Source organism: Loxodonta africana, chromosome 11 (genome assembly GCF_030014295.1).
Source record: "Loxodonta africana isolate mLoxAfr1 chromosome 11, mLoxAfr1.hap2, whole genome shotgun sequence".
Lineage (NCBI taxonomy): Eukaryota > Metazoa > Chordata > Mammalia > Proboscidea > Elephantidae > Loxodonta > Loxodonta africana.
This window is the reverse complement of record NC_087352.1, coordinates 104,166,869-104,193,680: the sequence shown is the minus strand read 5'-3', so window position 1 is coordinate 104,193,680 and position 26,812 is coordinate 104,166,869. Positions and strand designations below refer to the sequence as shown.

Genomic DNA, 26,812 nt, shown 5'->3' with positions numbered 1-26,812 from the left:
CCTTGGCTCTAGAGACATGCTCCCTGGGATAATTGAGGCCCCTTGGTCATGGGCTTCTAGGCCACACCTGAGAATCTGTGTTGGGGGGATGGGTTCTGGCTAAACCAGAAAAGACTCACTTGGGAGGCTGATATCAGTTAGCCACAGTTTAGCCTATCAGACAGAACTGGCTGGTAAAAGTCTGGAGCACTAAGGCTCAGAGAGCTTCCTGGTTGATGAGAACACCTACTCGTGGGAGGGTAGTGCATCCCTTGGAACGTGGAGGATCTGTGCCAGGAACCTTCCCAGACCTTACCATATGTGTCTCTTCATTTGTGTTCTTTTTGGCTATAATAAATTTGTAGTCATAAGTATGGTATGTTCTCCATGAATTCTGTGAGTGATTCCAGTGAATTATTGGACCCAAAGGGGCAGTGGGAATCAGCAGTCAGAAAGTAAGGGTATCATGTGGACTCCCAAGTTTGTGGCTAGCATCTAGGAGGGGTAGTGGGAAATCAGCCCCGAATTTGTGGCCACCATGTCAGAAGGCTGGGGTGTCATATGGACTCCCCAAACTTTCAGCTTGTGTCTCTCTATTTACCAGTCTGAAGGATGCTGTCCTTTTTTACCTTGTGAGCTCTGACCTAGCTCCAGGGTGGGTAGGGTCAGAGAGAGAAGAGTGTCGCCCCCGCAGCTGCTGACAAGGATGGAGAAGTGGGAATGTAGGACTGGCTCAATCTCCACATTTTGGGGATTGGACTTGTACTGATCCTTACCGTGCAAAACTAATTAGTCATGACCTGCAGTTGGACAAATGCTGAGTTGGAGGGTAATGTCCAGCATAATGTACAGCAAGTTAGAAAGTAGATACAAAGTTCCTTCCCATTTTAATTCCTTACTGAACCCTTCCCCGCAGTGATGACACTTGTATTTTCTGGGATTGCAGACTGAACTGCAGGGAGAAATGAGAACTGTTCTTCTTCAGAAATATGCTGTGGATTAGATTCATAACCCTCACACTTCAGATCAAACAAAGAAAGATCAGAGACTGTGCAGTCCTCCCATAAGCTGGCATACATCCAGACTCCCGCAGTGTGGCTGTGGTTTAAATGCGGACTGCATTCACTTCCCACGTTGCAATAAGCCACCAAAGCTTAACAAACCAATTAAAATGACAATAGGACTGTGTCAGTCACGGTTCAGTGGGGAACAGAGTTGTTCTGTTAAGGCATAAAAGAATCTATGGTGGCGTAGTGGTTAAGTGCTATGGCTGCTAACCAAAGGGTTGGCAGTTCAAATCCGCCAGGTGCTCCTTAGAAACTCTACAAGGCAGTTCTACTATGTCCCATAGGGTCACTATGAATCAGAATCGACTCGACGGCACTGGTTTTTTTTTTTTATCCTAGGAATCTGACCTGACACAACTCTGGGAAGTTCTGGGGAAGTGAAAGCCCCAGAGGAAGGTTCCAGGCTACAGTCTAAGACCACGTGTGTCTGGTAGCCAAGGTGGAGCTCCAGTGGGGAGCTCTGGAGAGGTTCCGGGAAGCAGTGTTTCCTCTGGTAGCTATCACATCTGTGGGTCCACAGCCAAGCATCTAGTGGTAGACCTGAGGTTGTCTCTGACCAGCTCTCAGGAAGACGAGCTGGACATGGAGCTGGGAGAGCAAGGACAAGTTGGAACCTACCAGATACCTCCTTATTAGCCCACTCCTGCACCAAACACCTTCAGAAAGACAAGGATATCTTTTGGCCATTTCTAACTCAGAACTACCTGGAGACAGGCATTCTGGGAAGCAGTCTTCCACTTAACCAAGTTGACAAGCACAGCCCAGCACTTAACTACTGTCTTTAAAAATCATATTACAAACTCTCACAATTAGCTTTTCAATCTGCAAAGACATAATAAAAAACCAAAGACCAAACTCGTTGCTGTCGAGTAGATTCCGTCTCATAGCTACCCTACAGGATATGGTAGAACTGCCCCATAGAGTTTCCAAGGAGCTCTGGTGGATCTGAACTGCCGACCTTTTGGTTAGAAGCTGTAGCATTTAACTACTATGCCACCAGGCAAAGACATAATAGTCACATTTTATAGAGGTCCACAGCCTTAAAATAATGTATTATCAAAATTAGAACATTTCTCAAGGCAACCACATCAAAGCACTCTTGCTTCTCTTAAATAGGCAGTGGTTCAGATGAATTTGCTGCTGTTTTCCTTATCAGTGAGCCTTTGCTCAGTAGTGCTTTATTCAATACAGAAGTCACAGATTAGGAAAACTGATGGTCCTTGGGAAGATGAAAAGCCAAGTTTGGAGCCTGTCTACATTGTGGGGGACAGTACCTCATATAAGTCTGTTTACCTGAGTGTGTTCCCTGCTCACCTCTCTTCTTGTCTCCTTTCTCTAAACCTTCCTGTTATCAAGAATCAGGAAAATTCCCTTCCCCTCTTTCCTTGTCTTTTAAGTGTTTCTTTTTTTCCTTTCTCCTCAAACATCTGAATGCAGGTATCCACAGAGGGCTGGGATGGAGCACCACCTGGATGGGGTGGCAGCACCCATGTCGAGGAGGCTGGGCTGTTAGGGGAGGGGCATCAGGTGGAGGTATTGGCAGGTGCATATGTGCTGTGAGAGGGTGGCTCTGTATCAGGGGTGCAGAAGTGACAGGTGGGTGAGGTAGCTGGAATGGCTTAGTAATAAATTACATTAAACTAGTAAGTTGATTATTGGACATATAACTAAATATACTGAGCATAATGATAGCTGACTTTCTCACTATCTGAGAAAAGATTTATAAACATACAAGTGGGAAGGTACACTAGAAATAATCTTGAGGGGTTTAAAAAGTAAAGTGGAAAGTATCGGGATGAACTCAAAGATACAGAAGTAGTTGTAAATATAGGTTTGCATTCATGTGTGAAAATGAATACAAATGTGTTTCCTGCCTCTGTCAAGTGAGAGGGCCTGGAAACAGTGACCCTTCCCCACAACAAGGAGCCTCTTGGAGCTCCTATCTCAGAGCCCCAGGCCAGGCATCATCCTCCACTAAAAGAAACGGAGCTCTTAGAAAAAATGGGTGCAGGAAGTAGAAGGGCTAGGAACAGATAAAATAGAAGATGGACCTAAAGCTTTGTATTGTGTTGGGAAGAATGAATATCTTAATAAATGGTAGGAGCATGCGTAGGAGCCGGCTTGAGGGCCTTGACAAATCAGGGGCAATTTGAACACCAAAATAAATAATGATAGTTTCAAAATACAACCTGTTCAATAAAATAGGAGTCCATGGATCCACACTGGTAATAATTAACTAACCAGTTAATTAATTAGTTAAAGGGGACCTGCTTACTTACAGTCCACCACCACTTACAGTAGGATGCTAATTAATAAAAGTAGAATGAAGGCCGAGCATAGCTAATCACCATTTGGCAACCATTACCGGGTAGTTGATACAGGCAGAAGCTGTCAGTGACTACTCAGGTAGGCAATGGAGATTTGACAAGGAATAGGATACTGATGGAATTTTGGAACATATCCCCACAAAATATTAACCAAATGTAAAGGGGAAATGGTGGTTGCAATGGGGAAAGTCGCTCACACTGACTTGACCAAGTGTTCGAGGTTAATATCACCTGATGTGAGGCTCTGAGAAGAGCTGGGCATCCTGCCTGTGGAATTCCTGCCAAGAACGCATGGCCAGGTCCAGGGTCACCTACGTTATGAAAGGCTGCACTCACTGAGACCGCCAAGAACATGAAGGACAAGGAAAGAATGAGGAGCCATTCCAGAAAACTGACAACTTAAAGCTGTGCATGTTTCTGGGTAGGATCTTGGGCCACAAAGGGGCCAGAGACAATGTGGGGACATTGAGTGAAATAAGAACTGCATCTGGGCACGGATGGCAGTGCTGTGTCAGTGTCGCACCCCTGACTGGGAAGATTGTGTGGTGATCATGCTAGGAGAGCGTCCTGGTTTGGGGAAAGCACACACTGGTATATAGAGAGAAGCTGAAACAAAATGGAGACATCTTGTCTTGACTGGCCTCACACCAATGCACAAGAGACCATAGCGCACACTTCCCGTGCATAGACTGGGCTTCTGCTTGCTTGATTTAACAGATTCGTTGTGTACACCTATGTGTGCACACATACCTCTGATCGTTTTATCATTTGTTAAATGCAGCCATCAGAGGGTCACATTTTCTATGGGAGGGCTCCCATAGCGCCCTATGTTCCATCAGGCACTATCAGAGGTGGCTCAGGTCCTTCATAGCCCCCTTCCAGCTCAGCTCAGCTCAGCTCCAGGAACGGCTGTGGTCCACCACTACCACGTATTCCGGGGAGGACCAGTCTCCCAAACTGCTTCTCCCGCTTGATCTTTCTCTCCTGCTTAGAATGTTCTTCAGATCCTGGATTCATTCTCCTTTGGGCTTTGACATTAACATTTCATTTTTTGCCTGCTTCTAAACTCCTGTACGCAACTCTGCTTCTTTTTCATCCCAACCGACAGCTCTGCTCGCTGACAAACCCACTGCTGCCATTCACCCCAAAACATGCCAGGCAGGGGAGGTGGGGAGCAGTAAGCTTCTCAATGTATTGTCACAACATCATGAGGGCTATATTATTTTCTTCTCTTTACAATTTAGGAAACTCCTAAGTTAAATACCTTGCCCCGTGTCCACACGACAAGCGTGTGGCTTATGCATATTCCCCGGTACCTTTCCAAATACCTTAGCTTGGCATACAAGGCCCTTCCTCACCTGAACCCTGGGGCCTTTCAAACCCTGCTTCTACTGCTCACTCGTCTTTTATACCACAAAATCAATTTGCTTGTAACAACCTGAACACAACATGCTCTGTTAGATATCCTTCAGAGTGAGATTCATTGTTATTGTTTCTGGTTTTTATTCTCCTTTTTGGTTAGTTGGCTTGTTTTACTTATTTTAGTAGTTCAGTAGCAGCATTGGTATGCTGCCAAATTTCTAACAAGTGGCTTTCTAAGGGAAAAAGACCTGATTTGCAGCATTTGCCAATTTCCATGATATAAATAGTTCCTCTGGTTGATTTCACACTGCCAGTGAGCACAGAGTTGGGAGGAGCTGGCTGCCAGCTCAGTGCAGTCCTGAGTGGCAGCATGGAGGGCACTGGGGACTGATTAAACATCCCAGTAGGAGGTGATGTGGCCTTCAACGGCAATGAGAAGAGTTAAGAAAGAGCATCATGAAAAATGTTTCGAAGTGGAAAATGTGAATAAGGAAATGCAAACCTGGACAGAGGGAAGAATGGGAACTGGAGTACACTATATAAGGTTGAAACTAGGAGACTAGAAGAAAAAGAATTGATTAGGAGAGGCAGAATATAAGAAAAGGGGTGGAGGCTTTGTTGGACACACAAAGGTCAAGGAGACAGCAGGACATCAGAGTAGAACTGTCTCCTGTGAAACAGAAAATGCAGAGTAGCTTGGTTTATAACGTAACGAACCATTCCTTATAACCGCGTACTTGACCCTACGGGCTGTGCCATCAGACCTGTCTCCAGACCTTGCTGCATTTCTGAGGAAGTCAGGGACCCCCAGATTGTTAGAATCAAAATCATTAGGAACCTTGTTCTGATCTAGGCTCTGGCCAGGACGAAAAGTGCCTAATCTCAGCTTTGGCAGACAGAAAGTATTTTGCTGCCTTTTTAAAGATTTATTCTCATAGTCTTTCAAGTAGAGGCCTTTCTGATATATACGCTAAAACCCATTTCCATGGAGTCAATTCCAACCCATAGCAACCCTATAGGACAGAGTAGAACTGCCCTATAGAGTTTCCAAGGAGCGGCTGGTGGTTTCAAACTGCCAACCTTTTGATTAGCAGCCAAACTCTTAACCATTGCACTACCAGGGCTGCAGCTGATACTAATTGCTAATGACTCAGTATCTACAAAGTACGATTCAATCTGACAAGTGGAGTTATTGTTGGCTGTTGACTCCAACAAGGTTATATGGAAGCAGATAATATTGAATTTATTTATAAAAAATAGAAGATTCTAAATATGGAAGCCTGTATCCAACCCCAAGTCGTAACTATAGATGGCATAGAATAAACATTTTTTAACTTAAAGTGTAATTCTGATTGTAAATATCTCTGTATCTCTAAAAATTGAATATGTTTAATGAAGATAAAGGCCTTTCAGAGTTATTGAATATTTTCTAATTCATTTCTGTTTTCCTATAAATCCAACATTATAGGCAAAAAAAAAAAAAGTTTATTTTCTTTCACTGTATTCTTGTACAATGAGATTACAAAAGGGTCTGCTCCTGCCCCTCTTTCTCCCCCTCCTCCTCCTTCCATTGCACTTCATGGTATATGAGGCTGGTCCCACTCTTCATTTAAAACAAGGATGTGAGTGTGTTAGTCCTTTTCCTTGTGTGATCATATAACCTCACCAAAAGAGAGTTCACAGTGACTGTATCTAAAGTGATCAGTATCAAGGGGGTGCTTGGTTTGAATTTACAAAGAATGAAGAAGAGAAAGAAGGTGAACAGCCCGTTTGTGAACACTGGGCATTGTCGTAAGAACAGTCACCACTCTTCCATGACCTCTACATACTGTGGACTGCCAGAAGAATGAACAAAGCACTCTTATAAGAAATACAACCAGAATAATGTCTAGAAGCAAGGATGGCGAGAACCATCAGTCGCTGGAAAAGCACATTGTATTTGGTAGAGGGTCAGTGAAAACAAGGGAAACCCTCAATGAAATGGATTGGCACAATAGCTGCAACAAACGACTCCAACATACCAGCAGTCAGGAGGATGCCAAAGGCAATGTTCCATTCTCTTATACATCAGGCCACCGTGAGCTGGAGACAACTCAACATCAGGTCGCCGTGAGCCGGAGACAACTCAACAGCAGGTCGCCGTGAGCCGGAGACAACTCAACATCAGGTCGCCGTGAGCCGGAGACAACGCAACATCAGGTCGCCGTGAGCCGGAGACAACTCAACAGCAGGTCGCCGTGAGCCGGAGACAACTCAACATCAGGTCGCCGTGAGCCGGAGACAACTCAACATCAGGTCGCCGTGAGCCGGAGACAACTCAACAGCAGGTCGCCGTGAGCCGGAGACAACTCAACATCAGGTCGCCGTGAGCCGGAGACAACTCAACATCAGGTCGCCGTGAGCCGGAGACAACTCAACATCAGGTCGCCGTGAGCCGGAGACAACGCAACATCAGGTCGCCGTGAGCCGGAGACAACTCAACATCAGGTCGCCGTGAGCCGGAGACAACTCAACAGCAGGTCGCCGTGAGCCGGAGACAACGCAACATCAGGTCGCCGTGAGCCGGAGACAACGCAACATCAGGTCGCCGTGAGCCGGAGACAACTCAACATCAGGTCGCCGTGAGCCGGAGACAACTCAACATCAGGTCGCCGTGAGCCGGAGACAACGCAACAGCAGGTCGCCGTGAGCCGGAGACAACGCAACATCAGGTCGCCGTGAGCCGGAGACAACTCAACAGCAGGTCGCCGTGAGCCGGAGACAACGCAACATCAAGTCGCCGTGAGCCGGAGACAACTCAACATCAGGTCGCCGTGAGCCGGAGACAACTCAACATCAGGTCGCCGTGAGCCGGAGACAACTCAACATCAGGTCGCCGTGAGCCGGAGACAACTCAACAGCAGGTCGCCGTGAGCCGGAGACAACGCAACATCAAGTCGCCGTGAGCCGGAGACAATGCAACATCAGGTCGCCGTGAGCCGGAGACAACTCAACATCAGGTCGCCGTGAGCCGGAGACAACTCAACAGCAGGTCGCCGTGAGCCGGAGACAACGCAACATCAAGTCGCCGTGAGCCGGAGACAACTCAACATCAGGTCGCCGTGAGCCGGAGACAACTCAACATCAGGTCGCCGTGAGCCGGAGACAACGCAACATCAGGTCGCCGTGAGCCGGAGACAACTCAACATCAGGTCGCCGTGAGCCGGAGACAACTCAACAGCAGGTCGCCGTGAGCCGGAGACAACTCAACATCAGGTCGCCGTGAGCCGGAGACAACGCAACATCAGGTCGCCGTGAGCCGGAGACAACTCAACATCAGGTCGCCGTGAGCCGGAGACAACTCAACAGCAGTAACAATAACAAACTTCCACAGTAACTGTCTTTAAACTCAAACCAAGCAATTCATCTTTTTAAAAGTCAGATTATTATATATTGGATACATTCAAAAACCTGACTGGCAATTTGACCATTTCAAACAATAGAGAACAAATGGACTTTGGAAATTTGTATCTATGGCTCTTAAAGAATATTTTAAAGCGACGTATACAGATTTTACACAGATTTGCCATACAGGCAGCCTCTGGGTTATGAGCAAGATCTGTTACTTAATGTGTCTTTAAGTCAAATTAGTAGGTGAGTTAGAAGAGGTGCATAAGGTTCTTATTTAGCCTTACTGTAGGGACACTATGAGTCCGAATCAACTCGACGGCAACAGATTTAGGGCAAGAAGAGGCTCCACGCCTTTTGAGTGATTTAAAAGCTGCATGTGCAGCAAGTGAAGGCAATTGTGATGAAGAATCAGTTGCAGAAGGGGTTAGTTCAATCATTTTAAAGTGAGGGCAAATTTACATGGCATTAGAGGACAAGTACACGTTGTGCATAAATCGAACATTCATGATCTGGATGTTCATAACCCAGGGACTTACTGTATTTACTCAAATATATACCTATCCCTCACTTATTAACTATCTCATTATCTGACATTTCACATTTACAAAATAGTAAAAAATCTTCTATCCAACTTTTTGCCCATACTTCTGACTGTTTTGCACATGAATGATGTATGTCTGGCAGCAACGAATGCCAAGGTGCGAAGGTGAGAGTAATGCTGGCTGTGATGGTTAAGGTAATGAGTCAGCTTGGCTGGGCCATGGTTCTCAGTGGTTTGGCAGTTATGTAATGATGTAATCTGGCAGTTATATAATAATGTAATTTAGCAGTTATATAATAATTTAATTCGGAAGTTATGTAATGATGTAGTCATCCTCCATTTTTGAATAATGCTGATTTTTACATAATGATCTGATCTTTGGGATTTAACCATGTCGATAAGTGAGGAGTGGGATTACGTAGTTGGCTCTTATTATCGATAGACGTGCTTTATTTCACCTCTATTTGGAGAAACACTTCTGTATTTTCCTGTGTATATCAAGTGGCCATTTCTAGATTTGTTCGTTATTCATTCAGTCTCTCTTTCTCTCTCACACACACACATGCTATATGACACACGCAGGTTGCCTCAGAATTCCAAGCAGTCATGAGACTGCTAGGATTAGGATACCACCCAGTGGCATCAACCACTCCGTGGCTCTCACATCCATTCAGTATGACTGAGTTGTACACAGAGACACTTACAAAATGTTGGCAAATGAAAGCTCTTTATTATTTACAGAAAGCAGCTTATAACCAATATCAACCAAAGTAACCATCTAGAAACCAAAGACCAAAGTAACTGTCCAAGATCAAAGTAACCATCCAGAATCCCTCACCCATTTATCTTTTCTCCTCCAAAACTCCATGCTTTCCTGAGTCAGAAGTTGTTGTATTAGATCCCACTTCCATTGACACAATTTGTGGTATCAAACCAATCCAGGGAAATCTCAGCTTCCCTTCCTTGGTCAATCCAGATCCTGACTGCTTCATACATTTTTCTCTCACCTGGGGTTAGCTGAGCTCGTATCAGTCCCAAGGTAGGGAGTTCACGTAACTCCCCCACTCCAGACCAGCTACAAGTTAGGGAATTCTTATGACTCCCTTCACTTTAGATCAGCTTCAAGCTAGGGAGTACATATGACTCCCCCGTTTTAGATCAGTGAGCCCCAGTACCCTCCCTGGCCCCATAATTTGTTGCAGCAATTCACCAACTCCTGGAAAAGGGCTATTTTTAATTCAGCAGAGAAGGGATACAAACACAGAAAGACTATACACAAAGAGATGCCTAGGTGAGGTCAGGAGGGGGTCTCCACATGGAACTTTCTGTCCAGAGATGCCATGTACCCAGAGACGATAACACTCTACCCTTGAGTATGGGTAATGTTTATATTTCTACTCATTTGTATTTGTTAATGAACTAAATCGAAAGGTAAACCTTGTTTTAGTTTTTATCTGGAGCAGTAGAAGAGATGAAGGTGGAGATAGAAATGCTGGAAGGTATCTAAAAGTCACCTAGTCCAACATTTTCACTTTAATACGAGGAAACTAAGACTCAGAAACTACATGATTTCCCTAACATCACACAACAAATTAGTGGCACAATATTGAAAGGCATATTAATAGGTGGCTTTTAATACAAAAAAAATTGTAATAATATTGCTACAGTGAGAATATATCATGGTTTGCCTAGAAGTTTCAGTTTGTATCTGTTATACCCATGTAACCATTAGTTATTGGCTTCTTTCTCTCTCAAAAGTGTTCCACTTTGGACTACATGTTATATGATCATTCTAATTACAGCTAAACTTTACTTAGTATTTCTGACATGTCAGGCATTGTTCTAAGTATTTTAAATGTAATCAATCCTCTTGAGAACCCCATTTTTAAGTTAAATAACTAGCCGTAGATTACACAGCTGGTAAGCAGTGGAGCAAGGATTTGAATGCCTAAAATTTGACGTCACAGGCTGGCCGTACCCTTGAAAAGCATAAGCTTTCAATTCAGGAATTCTGAGCTGGAATCCTAGCTCTACAAATTATGAGCTACAAGAACGTGGCAATTTTTAGAAACTCTGAACGTTACTTTTTTCATCTGTAAAATGGCACTAATAATTCTTATAGGGTTGTTGTGGGGTGGTGCAAACAGTTAAGCACTTGACTACTAACCAAGAGGTTGGCAGTTCAAGCCCACCCAGCAGTACTCTGGAGGTAGAACTGGCGACCTGCTTCTGCAAGCTCACAGCCTTGAAAACCCTGTGGAGCACACATGGGGTCTACTATGAGTTAGAATCAGCTGGACGGCAACTAACAACAATATGGAATAAGGTATGAAAAATAGTTACAGTGCGCCCATGGCAAAGCAATCACTCCAAAACTGGTAGCTCTTATTCTACCTGGGACTGCTGAAAATCACACTCATGTGAAACCTTGATCTACCTACTCACTGACCTGTTAGATCCGTCAGCATTCCCGTTCAGGGAAGCCAAAAGCAGTGGTAGGGGGAGACTGCAAAAGATAGTGTCCTCTGGGATGAAAAGCTATAACGAAATGTTCTCCTTTCCTAACCGACTATAAGGAAATGCCTTCCTTGTCTCACAAAAGATGTTTTATGCAGACATCATTTGATTTATCCTGCCTTGTTCTTCACCTGCTCCCCTGAGTCCCCACTCACTGATTCCCAGATGAGTTCAACACTGTATCGACAGCCTTGGCTGTGACCCTTGGAAGAGCCAAGGACAATGCAAGGAAGCTGACTACAGAAGGGACTCATTTCAGAGGAATTTAGAGAGGGAAGGGTGAGTTAGAGGCTATAAATATACACACGAGGACAGACATCTGAGGGTCCTCTTAGCTCTTTGTTCTGCTCTTCACTTAGATGCCCTACATCAAAGCATGGAGTGTGGAATTTTTTTTAACTGTCCTACACTATGCCTCATAAGTAACAAAAGTTAAAAACAAACCAGCAGTTCGTTGGTATGAGAGTAAAGTTGATCCAAATGGCAAAGAGCTCTCATTCTTATCATAATGATAACTACATTAAAATTTCCAAGCAGAGTTTTCAAATTTAAAACAAAATGCTTGCACAAACCCAGCCAGTAATATGAAAAAAAGTTTATCCTAGCAAGGGAGAATGAAGAAAACCAAAGACACAAGGGAAAGATTAGGCCCAAGGACTAATGGACCACAACCACCACAGCCTCCCCCAGACTGAATCCAGCACAATTAGATGGTTCTCGGCTACACCACCGACTGCTCTGACAGGGATCACAATAGAGGGTCTTGGCCAAAGCTGGAGAAATATGTAGAACAAAATTATAACTCACACATTCACACACACACACACACACACAAACTAGACTTACTGGTCTGACAGAGACTGGAGAAACCCCGAGAGTATGGCCCCGGACACCCTTTTAGCTCAGTAAAGAAGTTACTCCTGAGGTTCACCCTTCAGCCAAAGATTATACAGGCCCATAAACAAAATGAGACTAAATGGGCACACCAGCCCAGGGGCAAGGAGGAGAAGCTGGGGGGGAGGCGGGGAGACAGGAAAGCTCGTAATGGGGAACCCAAAGTCGAGAAGGGGAGAGTGTTGACATGTCATGGGGTTGGCAACCAGTGTCACAAAACAATGTGTATTGTTTAATGAGAAACTTGTTTGCTCTGTAAACCTTTATCTAAAGTAAGATTAAAATTAAAAAAAAGTTTATCCTAAAAACCCAGCACCAAATGATACCATTAGGTAATTAAAAATTGGCATTTGTTGCTGTTTTAGGGGTAACAAAGTCTTCTAAATTCACAGAAATTAATCAGTCCCTTGGGTTCTGTAATGTGTCCTTAACTGTAGAATCCCTTGATTTGAATATTGAAAGTGTTTCTCAATAAATGTTAAAATTTCCCCCAGAGTTTCTAATCTAAACCTTACCATATTTACATCAAATGTACTAAATTGCTATATGGTTAAGAGCTATGGCTCCTAACCAAAAGGTTGGCAGTTCGAATCCACCAGGCACTTCTTGGATACCCTATGGGGCAGTTCTACTCTGTTCTGTAGGGTTGATATGAGTTGGAATTGACTTGAAGGCAATGGGTATATATCGGTCAGATACTAAATAAAAAAGATAGCAATCATGTATATATTTAGAACATATGGAGGAAGCAGTTGAAATTGGTGATCTTATTAGGTATATATTCACTTTGCTCTTAAAGATGCTTCTTAAAGCCCAGTGACTAAAGGAGCCTGAAACAGACAGAGTCATACTTAAGTCTAAGAAGTTTCAGTTTATATCTGTTGTACAGGGATCTGACAGGGACCTGACAGTTTGTGAGCTCCAGAGGCCACCAGAGAACTGTGTATAACCATTTTAACATTCCTTATTCATTTAGACTCTGCCCATTTATATTTTTAATCATTTTATTATAATCTGATTCAAGTTGACCTTTCTGCTAACTCTAAACCAAAGGACTTGCTCCCAAAAATGAGTTGCATAAATTGAGTTGTTCTTATTGCAATTCTGAAGATGACTATGGTTGTGTTCTTACCTTGATGCTCCTCACCAGTATGTGAAACTCCAAACATTTTTCTTCTTCCTGGTCCCATCTAAATTTTACTACCTCCTTATTTTGGATTTTCATAGTTGAAATGAGATTTTAGAGATCAGAAGACCCTGAGAAGTCATTTCTTTATAGATGATAAAACTGAAACTTAGAAAAATAAAGTGGTTTGTCCAAGAACAACAAACTGTCACTCTTCTCTGGACTTTGACAGGAGAATGGTAATTGAATTTAATTAATAAGTCAATCCTGCCATACATCTGTCAGTTTGTTGTACTGTGGTGGCTTGTGTGTTGCTGTGATGCTGGCAGCTATGCCACCCGTATTTCAAATACCAGCAGGGTCACCCATGTTGGACAGGTTTCAGCAGAGCTTCCAGACTTAAGACAGACTAGGAAGAACAACCAGGCAATCAATTTCTGAAAAAATTAGCCAATGAAAGCCTTATGAATAGCAGCGGAACATTGTCTAATATAGTACCAAAAGAGAAGCCCCTCAGGTTGAAGCATTCGAAATATAACTTGGAAAGAGCTGCCACCTTAAAGTAGAGTCGTGACAGAGTCAAGTGTTAGGGACCTTCATTTGCTGATGTGGCATGACTCAAAATGAGAAGAATCAGCCGAAGGCATCCATTAATAATTGGAACATGGAATGTATGAAGTATGAATTTAGGAAAATTGGAAGTCATCAAAAATGAAATGGAATGTATAAACATCAATATCCTAGGCATTAGTAAGCTTAAATGGACTGGTGTTGGCCATTTTGAATCAGACAACCAATGGTCTGTTATGCCAGGAATAACAAATAGAAGAGGAATGGCATGGCATTCATTATTAAAAAAAAAATTTCAAGATCTATCCTGAAGTACAACACTGTCAGTGATAGGATAATATCCACATACCTACAAGGAAAACCAAGGGCTCAGAAAACCAAAAGGTTGGCAGTTCTAATCCACCAGCCACTACTTGGAAACCATGCATGGCAGTTCTAATCTCTCCTATAAAGTCGCTATGAGAAATCAACTCGATGGCAATGGTTTTGGTTTACAAGGGAGACCAGCTAATATGACTAGTATTCAAATTTATGAACCAACCACTAAGGCCAAAGATGAAGGATTTGAAGATTTTTACCAACTTCTGCAGTCTGACATTGATCAAGCATGCAATCAAGATGCATTGTTAATTACTGATGATTGGAATACAAAAGTTGGAAACAAAGAAAAAGGATTGGTGGGTTAGAAAATATGGGCTTGGTGATAAAACCTATGCCGGAGATCACATAGTATAATTTTGCAAGACCATCAACTTCTTCATTACAAATACCTTTTTTCAGCAACATAAATGGTGACAATACACGTGGACCTCAAAGGAATCAAATCAGCTACATCTATGGAAAGAAGCAATGGAAAAGCTTGATAGCAGCAGTCAGAACAAGGCCAGGGGCTGACTTCAGGACAGACCATCAGTTGCTCATATGCAAGTTCAAGCTGAAGCTGAAGAAAATTAGAACAAGTCCATGAGAGCCAAATACAACCTTGAGTACTGAATTTAGAGACCATCTCAAGAATTAGATTTGACTCATTGAACACTAATGACTGAAGATCAAACGAGTGTGGAATGACATCAAGGACATCATACGTGAAGAAAGTAAGAGGCCATAAAAAAGACAAGAAAGACCAAAATGAATGTCAGAAGAGACTCTGAAACTTGCTCTTGAAAGGCGAGTAGTTAAAGCAAACAGAAGAAATGATGAAGTAAAAGAGCTAAATAGAAGATTTCAAAGGGCAGCTCAAGAAGACAAAGTAAAGTATTAGAATGACGTGTGCAAAGACCTGGAGTTAGAAAACCAAAAGAGAAGAACACGCTTGGCATTTCTCAAGCTGAAAGAACTGAAGAAAAAAATTAAGCCTCAAGTTGCAATATTGAAGGATTTTATGGGCAAAATACTGAACGATGCAGGAAGCACCAAAAGAAGATGGAAGGAATACTCAGAGCCACTGTACCAAAAAGAATGGGTTGATGTTGAACCATTTCAGGAGGTAGCATATGATCAAGAACCAATGGTACTAAAGGAAGAGGTCCAAGCTGCACTGAAGGGATTGGCAAAAAACACGGCTCCAGTAATTGACAGAATAACAACTGAGATGTTTCAACAAATGGATGGAGCACTGGTAGTGCTCACAATCTATTCCAAGAAATTTGGGAGACACCTAACTGGCCAACCTACTGGAAGAGATTTGTCTTTGTGCTCATTCCAAAGAAAGGTGATCTAACAGAATGTGGAAATTATTGAACAATATCATTAATATTATACACAAGTAAAACTTTGCTGAAGATCATTCAAAAGCAGTTGCAGCAGTATGTCAACAGGGAAGTGCCAGAAATTCAAGCCGGATTCAGAAGAGGATGTGAAATGAAGGATATCATTGCTGATGTCAGAGGGATCTTGAATACCAAAAAGCTGACTATCTTTGTTTTATTGGAGCCCTGGTTGCTTAGTGGTTAAGAGCTCAGGCTGCTACCCAAAAAGTCAGCAGTTCAAATCCTTCAGCCATTCCTTGGAAACCCTATTGGGCAGTTGTACTCTTTTCTATAGGATCACTATGAGTCGAAATTGGCTCCATGGCACCGGGTTTGGTTTTTTGGTTTGTGTTTTATTAACTATGCAAAGGCATTTGACTGTGTGGATCATAACAAATTAGGGATAACATTGCAAAGAATGGTAATTTCAGAACACTTAATTGTGCTCATGAAGAATGTGTACATAGACCAAGAAGCAGTTGTTCAAACAGAACGTGGAGACACTGCGTGGTTTAAAGTCAGGAAATGTATGTGTCAGGGTTGTATCCTTTCGCCATGCTTATTCAGTTTGCATGCTGAGCAAATAACTGGAGAAGCTTGACTATATGAAGAGGAATGGGGCGTCAGGGTTGGAGGAAGACTCATTAACAACCTGCGTTATGCAGATGACACAACCTTTGTTGCTGAAAGTGAAGAGGACTTCAAGCACTTACTGATGAGGATCAAAGGCTGTAATCTTCAGTATGGATTACACTTTGTTTTAGTCATCTAGTGTTGCTATAACAGAAATACTACAAGTGGATACCACAAAGAAATTTATTCTCGCCGCAGTCTGGTAGGCTAGAAGTCCAAATTCAGGGCATCGGCTCCAGGGAAAGGCTTTCTCTCTCTGTCAGCTCTGGAGGTAGGTCCTTGTCATCAGTCTTTCCCTGGACTAGGAGCTTCTCTGCACAGGAACCCCAGGTCCAAAGGATGTGCTCTGTTTCTGGCACTGCTTTTTTGGTGGTATGAGGCCCCCACTCTCTGCTTGCTTCCCTTTCCTTTTATCTCTTGTAAGAAAAAAAGGTGGTGCAGACCACACTCCAGGGAAACCCCCTTTATGTTGGATCAGGATGTGACCTTAGTAAGAGTGTTCAAATCCGACCCTAATCCTCTTTAACATAAAATTACAATCACAAAATGGTGGACACCCACACATTACTGGGAATCATAGCCTAACCAAGTTGACACATATTTTGGGGGGACAGAATTTAATCCATGACACACCTCAACATAAAGAAAACATAAATCTCACAACTGGACCAATAAGCAACATCATGATAAACTGAGAAAAGATTGTAAGTCGTCAAGGATTTCATTTTACTTGGATCCACAATCAATGCCCATGCAAGTAGCAGTTTGGAACTCAAATGACACATTGCATTGGGAAAATCTGCTGCAAAGAACCCCTTTAAAGTGTTAAGAGCAAAGATGTCACATGAAGGCCTAAGGTGCACCTGACCCAAGCTATGGTGTTTTCAATCACCTCAGATGTATGGAAAAGCTGCACAGTAAATAAAGAAGGCCAAAGAATTGATGCTTTTCACTTATGGTGATGGCGAAGAATATTTTCTATACCACGGACTTCCAGAAGAATGAACAAATCTGTCTTGGATGAAAGACAACCAGAAGCAAGGATGGCAAGATTTTGTCTCACATACTTTGGACATGCTCTCAGGAGGGATCAGTTCCTAGAGAAGGACATGATGGTTAGTAAAGTACATGGACAAGGAAAAATAGGAAGACCCTCAATAAGATGCACTGGCACAGTGGATGCCACAATGGACTCAAACATAATGATTGTGAAATGGTGTAAGACAGGGCAATATTTCACTCTGTTGTGCATAGGGTCTCTATGACTCAAAACTGACTCAGTGGCACCTAAGAGTAAGTCAGTCACACCAAAGTATAATCTTGGCCATTAATGCATGGCTGTTCAGAGTTCTAAAAATAGTATGAAGCATTAAAGATCCACTTTGATACCTGCCCAACAGCTTTCACCTAGACTAAGAAACACTACTAGTATGTCTTTTTTTTTTTTTTTTTTTTTCAGTATGTCTTAGGCTGGGTTCTGTAGAGAAGCAAAACCAGTAAATTGCATAAACATATATATAAATCCATTGCCGTCGAGTTAATTCTGACTCATATCGGGCCTATAGGACAGAGCAGAACTGCCCCATGGAGTTTCCAAGGAGCAAGTTTGTGGATTCAAACTGACGACCTTTTGGTTAGTAGCCATAGGTCTTAACCACTATGCCACCAGGGATAGACCGAAAATGCACTGTTCTTGTTTACATCTTATAAGTGAAGAAAACAGAAACATTTGATGCACACATACAAGGAACAAATACTCATAACAGTCACAGGCCTTGTTTCTGCAGCTGGTCACTTGGACGTAACTGGTATTTAAAACTTCCTTCTCCCACCCATTCCATATTCGTTTTGTCCTCAGCAACAGCAACTAAGAGTAAGTCAATCAGACCAAATATAATCATGGCCATTAGTGCATCAGTTGGTTATTGTCTTGATGTCTTTCAGAAATGTTCTACATAGGGAGTTCTAGGCAGTCTGGCTGGTCAGAGTTTTAAAAATAATATGATATATTAAAGATCCACTTTTATACCTGCCAAACAGCTTTCAACCAGGTTAAGAAATTAAACACCACCAGTACAGGTGATCGGTCAGAATCGACTTGATGGCAATGGGTTTTTTTGTTTTTTTTTTTTTCCGTACAGCTGATGATATCCTTCTCCCCATATTTTCATGTGGTTTTTTCTGCATGGATCTCTAAGCAATATGGGATTTTACACATTCGCTACTTCCTTTTTTTGCTCAATATCATGTTTATGAGATATATCACCTTTATAGATGTAGATATAGCTCAAACTTTAAGTTGTACTCATTTAATGCTCTATAGCATTTCATTTTATGGATATACCATAATTTAATTTTCCCAGTCTCCTCCTTTTGGATATTTAGATTACTCACAATTTCTAGCTTCCTCAGCTCCCTTTCAGGAGATATAATCATTCTCCAAACAAATAAAACCAGTGTAAGTGTAATGAGACTGGAGAGGAAACATTTACCTGTTTTAGAGAACATAATCTTTTAAGCAGTTTAGTGTAGGTTTTTATATATGAAAAATGTAGTCATCATATGACTAGAAAACAGCACTGTCTCTAGTCTAGGTTGGCATTTGATGGGACAATGTATACATCAATCTCATTGATTTATTAAAACAGGACTTCTAAGCAAAACTGGGTTAGTGTGATTCCACACGAGATATTTACTTGAAATAAAATTTATTTTTAAATGTCCTGTAATGTATACTCATAATTAGTTTAGAGAGTTTTGAACATACATTTATTCTATGCACTGGCCCCGGACAACCTGATTCACTCTACTGCCTTTGGCCAACTCATGAAACTCTCAAATTGACCTCTTCAGCCATGACTACTCTCCTAGGCTAAAACCCATGCAGTTTCCAGCGTGAACTATTGCATCTGCGCTGAAATGTCCTAACTGTACCTTACACTTAGCATGAAAACACCACCTCTACACCCTACTTTTTGACACCCAATTGCCATCTCTTCCTATGGTCTCAGTTTTCCTGACGATATTGTTTCTCCTTTGCTCCAAATCCTTCAGTAGTTCTAGCTATATGAATTCTCTGCTAAAAATCTGCCAGTGGCTACCTTATAAAATCAAAATCCAAACTCCTTAGCTTTGCATACAAGCCTGGCATGGCCTGACCTTACCTGTCTGACTTTGTTCCCTTATATGCTTCATGTGGCCACACTCAGTGCCTAGGCATTGTCCTGGCTCACATCACTTGCTGCCAAGTCGACTCTGACTCATGGCGAGCCCATGTGTGTCAGAGCAGAGCTGTCCACCATAGGGTTTTCAATGGGTGATTTTTCAGCAGTAGATTGCCAGGTCTTTCTTTTAAGGAACGCCTGGGTAAGCTCAAATCTCCAACTTTTTGGTTAGCAGCTGAGCACTTTTAACCATTTGCACTACTCAGGTACTCTGGCACACAGCAGGTGCTTAATGAATGTTTTTTGGATGAATTAACAAGGAGTTCTGCCAAACTGAACCATTTAGTGTTCTTTAGATACACTTTACATTTCTTGTGTTTGACTTGCTTTCTCAACATATATATTTAAATAAAACCCAGCATATTTTAGATGATTGATAATGCGTAGTTTTGACTATTTAATGTGCATGTCCTAATGTCAGAGACTTGATTCGTGAACTCTCACTGATCTTGATGACACTCCCCAGGCAATTGTAAGTTTTCCTCCCGTTTATGTTGGTGTTTAATCTTTCCTGAATTAAATTACAGGCTCTTTGTGGTAGATATCTTGTCCAATTCTTCAACAGTACTTCGCACAAAATGTTGTCATAGGAAGTAAAGAATAACCACTTGGAGAGGCAGCAACATGTCTTGGAGATGGCATTCACTCTGCCAGCCTTTAAAAGCAGTCATCCACACTGTCCCCACCCCCCTTCCCCCGCCTCCATGCTCTGCTAAACGCTGGGATACAGAGATGAAGTAGACAGGAGGCCTCTCTCAGACAGATTTGTAAATAAATGATAGAGTGTGTGCGAGGTATGGCCCCGTCTAAAGAAGGAAGAGGCCAACTTCACTATGGAAAGAGTGGTGGAGGCGTGAGTTAGGAAGGGTTTTGCAGTAGAGGTGTGGGAGGTGAGAGATGAGAAGAATTTAAAGGCAGGGGAGAAAGACATGTTTGGGAAAAGTGGAAGATTTCACACTAGCACAGGCATGCAGTGCGTGTGCATATTCTGGGTTTGGTCAGATTTCAGTATGGCTGAAATTTGAAAGAGATATGGCAAACAGGACATAGGACGTGGAAGGCCTCATATGCCATGCTCAGGAATATGGACGTTTCTTATAGACTGTGTATGTGACGCGACAGCACTGGTTTTTGGGTTATGTGAATTTTAGAATCTAAGGTGCTGGTATATCTGAATTAGGTGAATTCAGACCTAATCCATTCTGAATTAAACTAAGATTTTCATTTTTACTCTTCTAAGAAACCATTCAGCCTTTTGTGAAAGTTTTACAGCTTGAAAAACAAAAGCCAGGATTTGTAACCTAGACAAAAATTTTCTCAGTGCCTGTTAAGAACGTTTATGCAGCTGGCCCCAGAGAAGATGCCTTACTGATAATGTTAAATGAAGTTAGAACCTATAAATAACTTATAGCCAAGATAGGTGTATATTAAGCCTTATCCCTGTTCTGACTACCAAATTGATTTTCACTCACTGGGATTTTTGCTAGTTCTTTGTAAATTTGAAACTAAGTAGAGACTAAGTTTGTTAAAATAAGGAGGCAGATTACAGTTGTAAAAGTCTTGACTAACAAAGAGTGCAGAGATTAAAGCTCTAACTTATGTAAATAAGCTTTCTACCACAAGCGCTTTCAAGGAATCTGTTGTGAACTTCAGAGGCCCAACTCACTCCTTTTTAGCCAGATGAGTGGTGTTTACATTTCAAAAGGTTTTGGATTTAGAACTGATTTCATCTTCATTCTTTCCTACTAATGTTCGATTTTACATTACAGGGACTCCAATTAAGTTGACTCAGCCTGCATTCTATCACTAAACCTCCACATCAAGAATGTTTATACATCTCACTTTAGAAATATTGCCTTAGTCAGACTTTATCAGGAAGAAGAGATTTGTGTTAGGCTAGAAATTTGTGTAAAGAGAGTTTGTAGTTTAACCACCTGCTGTAAATTTCCCTTCCCTCCCCTGTGTTTGCTTTGATGTGAAACAGTTTGCCTGTGTTTACTCTGCCTGTTAAAGACCCTGCTGTTTTCCCTGCAAGGCAGAATCAGCACTGCAGCCTGTTTGGATGCCATGTGTTCTCCATCCCTCAAAATGAAATTTTTCCTTCAATAAAATTTTTGTTTTAATTTCTATTAGAGTGTTGGTCTAGTATTTACACTAGGACAAGATATTGGGGTTCACATGATCAGCTTTATGCATACAAAATTTAAACTCTGGTAGTCCTGTGGAAGCCTGATAGGCAGAGGTGACAGCCTGAAGACAGAATAAAAAGGGTGCTTTTTTATTGCAGTGCTCAGGACAACATGGCACTGAGGCCAGAACTGGGCTGTGGGGACAAAGAGGAGGGGGGTAAGAAAAATGTTATGGACAGAATCTCCAATTTTGGAGTGAGAGAGTAGAGGGATCCAGATTCTGGCTTGGTTACTAGATTGATGATAGCACCATTTTCCAAGGTTACAAATATAGGAGGAAGAACAGATTTTGGAAAAAAGACATTTAGTTTTGAAAATGGTGTGTTTGTGGTGCTCATGGAATGTTGAAGAGGAAACATATGATAGGTAAATGAATATCTGCTAATGTTTCTCAGAGGGGAAGCCTGGATAGATATGAAGACTACTACATGAAGTAGATGCCAGTTGGAGCCTTGGGGATGAATAGATCATCCAGGTTGGCTGCATAGAGTTAGAAGAACAGCAAGTGAAGAACAGAAACTTGCAGACTCATTAGTATTTAAGAAAAAGATGGGCACAGTATTTAGAGCCTCATAGGCACAGTCCAGCTCAGCATCTCTCAGTGGAAGTCCCAGTAACAGGTGTTTCCAGGCATTTCATGAATAGGTAGAAAACTAGAAGAGAGAAGTAAGAAAATTGAGGGAGAGGAGATTTGAGAGCAGAAGGGGTTTACCTTGCTTGTCAAATGCAGCACAGAGTTAGAACATGAGAAATAAAATGGACCATCTGAACTTTGCAGTGGGGAGAACACTTGTAACCCCAGACAGAGCATTTTCTGTGAAGTGATGGACAACAGGCCTGTTTGAGCAGGTAGAAAAGAGATGAAAGTGAAGACCTGGAGGCAATGAGGGTCAGCTGTGCTCAGGAAGATGGTCTCAGAGAGGAGATCTCAGACAGCCTCAACTCACCTTCAGTCTCTGTGCAGTGGAGCAAATTGTTTGATCTTTCCTTTTACTGGTTTCCACAATCTCTGAGATAAAGAAAGTAGACTAGAATATTTCTAATTTTCTTCCAGCTCCATAATTTCGATCACTGACTTTATTGAGTGAACGGACGGATAGATGGATAAACGGATGTGGGGGTGGAAGGAGATGCAACTGTACATGTAAAGCTGTTGTCGTTAGCTGCCATTGAGTTGGTTCCAACTCACAGTGACCCTGTGTACAACAGAAGAAAACACTGCCCGGTCCTGTGCCATCTTCGTGATTGTTGTTATGCTTGAGCCCATTATTGCAGCCACTTTGTCAATGCATCTCATTGAGGGTCTTCCTCTTTTTCACTGACCCTCTGCTCTACCAAGCATGATGTCCTTCTCCAGGGACTGGTCCCTCCTGATAACATGTCCATAGTATGTGAGACGAAGTCTCGCCATCCTTGCTTCTAATGAGCATTATGGCTGTACTTCTTCCAAGACAGATTTGTTCATTCTTCTGGAAGTCCATGGTATATTCAATATTTTTCCCTAACACCATAATTCAGAGCAGTTGATTCTCCTTTGATCTTATTTGTTGTCCAGCTTTCACATGCATATGAGGTGACTGAAAACACCATTGCTTGGGTCAGGCGGACCTTAGTTCTTAATGTGATGTCTTTGTTTTTAACATTTCAAAGAGGTCTTTTGCAGTAGATTTTCCCAATGGAACGCCTCATTTGATTTCTTGACTGCTGCTTCCATGGGTGTTGATTGTGGATCCAAGTAAATTGAAATCCTTGACAACTTCAGTCTTTTCTCTGTTTATCATGATAATGCTTATTGATCCAGTTGTGAGGATTTTTGTTTTCTTTATATCAAGATGTAATCCATAATAAAGGCTGTAGTCTTTGATCTTCATCTGTAGCTGCTTCAAGTCGTCTTCACTTTCAGCAAGGAAGGTTGTGTCATCTGCATAATGCAAGTTATTAATGAGTCTTCCTCCAATCCTGATGCTACATTCTTCTTCAAATAGTCCAGCTTACCAGATTATTTGCTCAGCACACAGATTGAATACGTGTGGTGTAAGGATACAACCCTGATGCATACCTGTCTTAACTTTAAACCTCGAAGTATCCCCTTGTTCTGTTTGAATGACTCCATCTTGGTCTATGTACAGGTTTGTCATGAGCACAATTAAGCATTCTGGAACTCCCATTCTTCGCAATGTTATCCGTAATTTGTTATGATCCACAGTTGAAAGCCTTTGCGTAGTCAATAAAATGCAGGTAAATGTCTTTCTGTCATTCTCTGCTTTCAGCCATTATCCATCTGACATCAGCAATGATATCCCTCATTCTAAGTCCTCTTCTCAATCTGGCTTGAATTTCTGGCAGTTCCCTGTTGATGTACTGCTGCAACTGCTTTTGAACAATCTTTAGCAAAATTTGATATTAAGGATATTGTTCAATAATTTCCACATTCTGTTGGATCAGCTTTCTTTGGAATGGGTAAAAACATGGATCTCTTCCAGTTGGTTGGCCAGGTAGCTGTATTCCAAGTTTCTTGGCATAGATGAGTGAGCACTTCCCAGCACTGGATCTGTTTGTTTTGAAACATCTCAACTGATACTCTGTCAATTCTCGGAGCCTCGTTTTTCGTGAATGCTTTCAGTGCAACTTGGACCTCTTCCTTGAGTACCATTGGTTCTTGATCATATACTACCTCCTGGAATGGTTGAACATCAAACAGTTCTTTTCGGTACAGTGACTGTGTATTCCTTCCATCTTCTTTGGTTGCTTCCTGTGTCATTTAGTATTTTCCTGGTAGAATCCTCCAGTGTTACAACTCAAGGCTTGAATTTTTTTCTTCAGTTCTTTCAGCTTAAGAAATGCAGAGCGTGTTCTTCCCTTTTGGTTTTCTATCTCTAGGTGTTTGCACATTTCATTGTAATACTTTGTCTTCTCAAGCACCACACCTCAGTCCAGCACCAGGGACCAGTTGTCTGAACTGCATGACACATCAGGTAATTGTTCTAGCACAGTCCTCAGGGATGTGGCCATCTGTCAGGGTTCACATGGCCGTGGCTATCACACCTGTTGTCATACACTAACAGCGGTGTGATCTCAGCCAGAGCACACTTCCAGTGAGGCGGTATGTGCTGGTCACAATGCTGGCAACTCAGTACCTGCCTCTTCTTCCCATGCTAATTACCACTGTGTCTTAGCTATCTAGTGCTGCTGTAACACAAGCACCACAAGTGGGTGGCTTTCCCGAACAGAAATGTATTTTCTCACAGTTTAGGAGGCTAGAAGTCTGAATTCAGGGTGCTGACTCTAGAGGAAGGCTTTCTTTATAGGCTCTAGAGGAAGATCCTTGTTTCTCCTGAGCTTCTTCTCCTGGGCAGTCTTCATGTGGCTTGGCATCTTTCTTCCCCCATCTCTGCTTGCTAGCTTGTGTTTAATCTCTTTAATATTTCAAAAGAGATTGACTCAAAATACACAGTATACTAATCCTGACTCATAACATAGCACAGACAACCCATTCCCAATGGGATTATAACCCCAGGCATAGAGGTTAGAGTTTACAGCACATATTTAGTGGGGACACAGTTCAATCCATAACACTCTAGATGTGTCTCAAAACCACAAATGGTGTCCGTATTACCTGCTGAGGCTGATCTCCCTTCTTCCACTGGAGCTCTTCCCCGCTGCACCTTGCCCTCTGGCCTGTGTGCCTGCCACCCCATGTTTGCTTCAGCCTCTCAGTTATAAAAACAAAATGCCACTTAGGTGAGAAAATTATCCAAGTGTTCATTGATGCTAAAAAAATAAACCAAACCTACTGCCATCGATCAAGTCGATTCCAATTCGTAGTGACCCTATAGGACAGAGTAGAACTGCCCCATAGAGTTTCCAAGGCCTTATGGTAGTGGATTGCCACATCTCTCTCCCTTGGGGTGATAAAGTGTTCAAACTACTGGCCTTTTTGGTTAGAAGTTGAGTGCTTTAACTACTGCACCATCCGGGCTCTTTCATTGATTCTACTGTTCTCAGAAAGTAGGCTTGAGTGAGACTATGTACCATTTTTTCCAAAATCATTCAGACAAAATAAGGAAAACAGGTCATAGTATCTCTTTGGCACAGAGGAAGAAATTACGAGTTATCATCCAGTGGGATACGGCTAGTAAGTATCATACTTGGACTTGAACTACATCTTGTCATTCCATGTTTAATGTTACTTCTCTAAGATTAAAAGAAGGAACATTCTAGATGTAATGTATCCTTCTTGGAACAGCAGAGAAAACAAAAATCAACTAAGTATACACAATAGTGAAGAGGTCCTGATGCGAGGATTACTTTTAATATTTTCTGTTTTCCCTTCTAGGGATCTAGATTTATATCTAAAGTAAAATATATTCTGGCTGCTATTACATGTCTAGTTTTTAACTGCTTCAGCTAGATTGCAGGCAATTGTGTTTTTATTGAGCATGAGGCTTATTTTATAGCAATATAATTCATTAGCATTTTTTGCAGGGAGAATTGGTTTAGAGTTCTTTGCAATATTTCTTAAACTCCAGGGAAACACTGGTGTCTTCTGGATTCCTAGTAGATTCCATAAGACTGGAAGATAATGAAGAGCTTTTGGTACCTTTTAGGGAGAAACTGAGCATTCTTTATTTTAAATCATTGAGAAGACTCAAACATACTTTAAGAAAATTTGACCACAAATATAAGAACAACTAAATTTCCTCCCTCTTCTTTTTCCCTCCATAGCTTAAAGGGAGCTGACGCTGGCAATGGAATCAGAGTGTTCGTGCCTGATATCGGGATGTTCTTTGCTAGTCTGACCATCTGGCTCGTCTGTAAAAACATTGTTCAGAAACCAGTGACAGAAGACACAGCACAATATAACCTGGAATTTGAAAATGGAGAATTGGTAAATCTGCTACATGCATCTTCCTTCTTTGATTTCTGAGAACCATGGCCCTTAGTAGGTTGTGAAACTGTAGTAGTAATAGCTAAGTATACATAGCACTTCATGATTGACAGTGCTGGACATAAACGGTAGCAGTTCTATGTATGGCAGCCTCCCACGATGTTGGTGGGTAGACAGTACTCACACCTTGGTAAGAAGAAAGTGGCTTCAGGGACTTGAACCCAATGTCCTCTTCACTACTCCAAACTATCGTCTAATCTTATCTTAAATGGGTAGCCTATTAAAGTCTTAGTATTGTTGTTTAATCAGCCTGGATACCCTATTGTTGTTGTTGCTGGGTGCTGTTAAGTCATTTCC

The 26,812-nt window shown here is 42.0% G+C and overlaps 1 protein-coding gene across 1 annotated transcript in view; it reads left to right on the top strand.

The window, feature by feature from the left end:
• The window catches only part of PIEZO2 (piezo type mechanosensitive ion channel component 2), a 656,646-nt gene that overhangs the window by 386,728 nt on the left and 243,106 nt on the right, over nucleotides 1–26,812 (top strand). Inside the window, exon 5 of the mRNA XM_064294736.1 lies at nucleotides 26,293–26,455. Within this exon, the coding sequence (XP_064150806.1) occupies nucleotides 26,293–26,455 (163 nt within the window). The remainder of the gene's footprint in view (nucleotides 1–26,292; nucleotides 26,456–26,812) is intronic.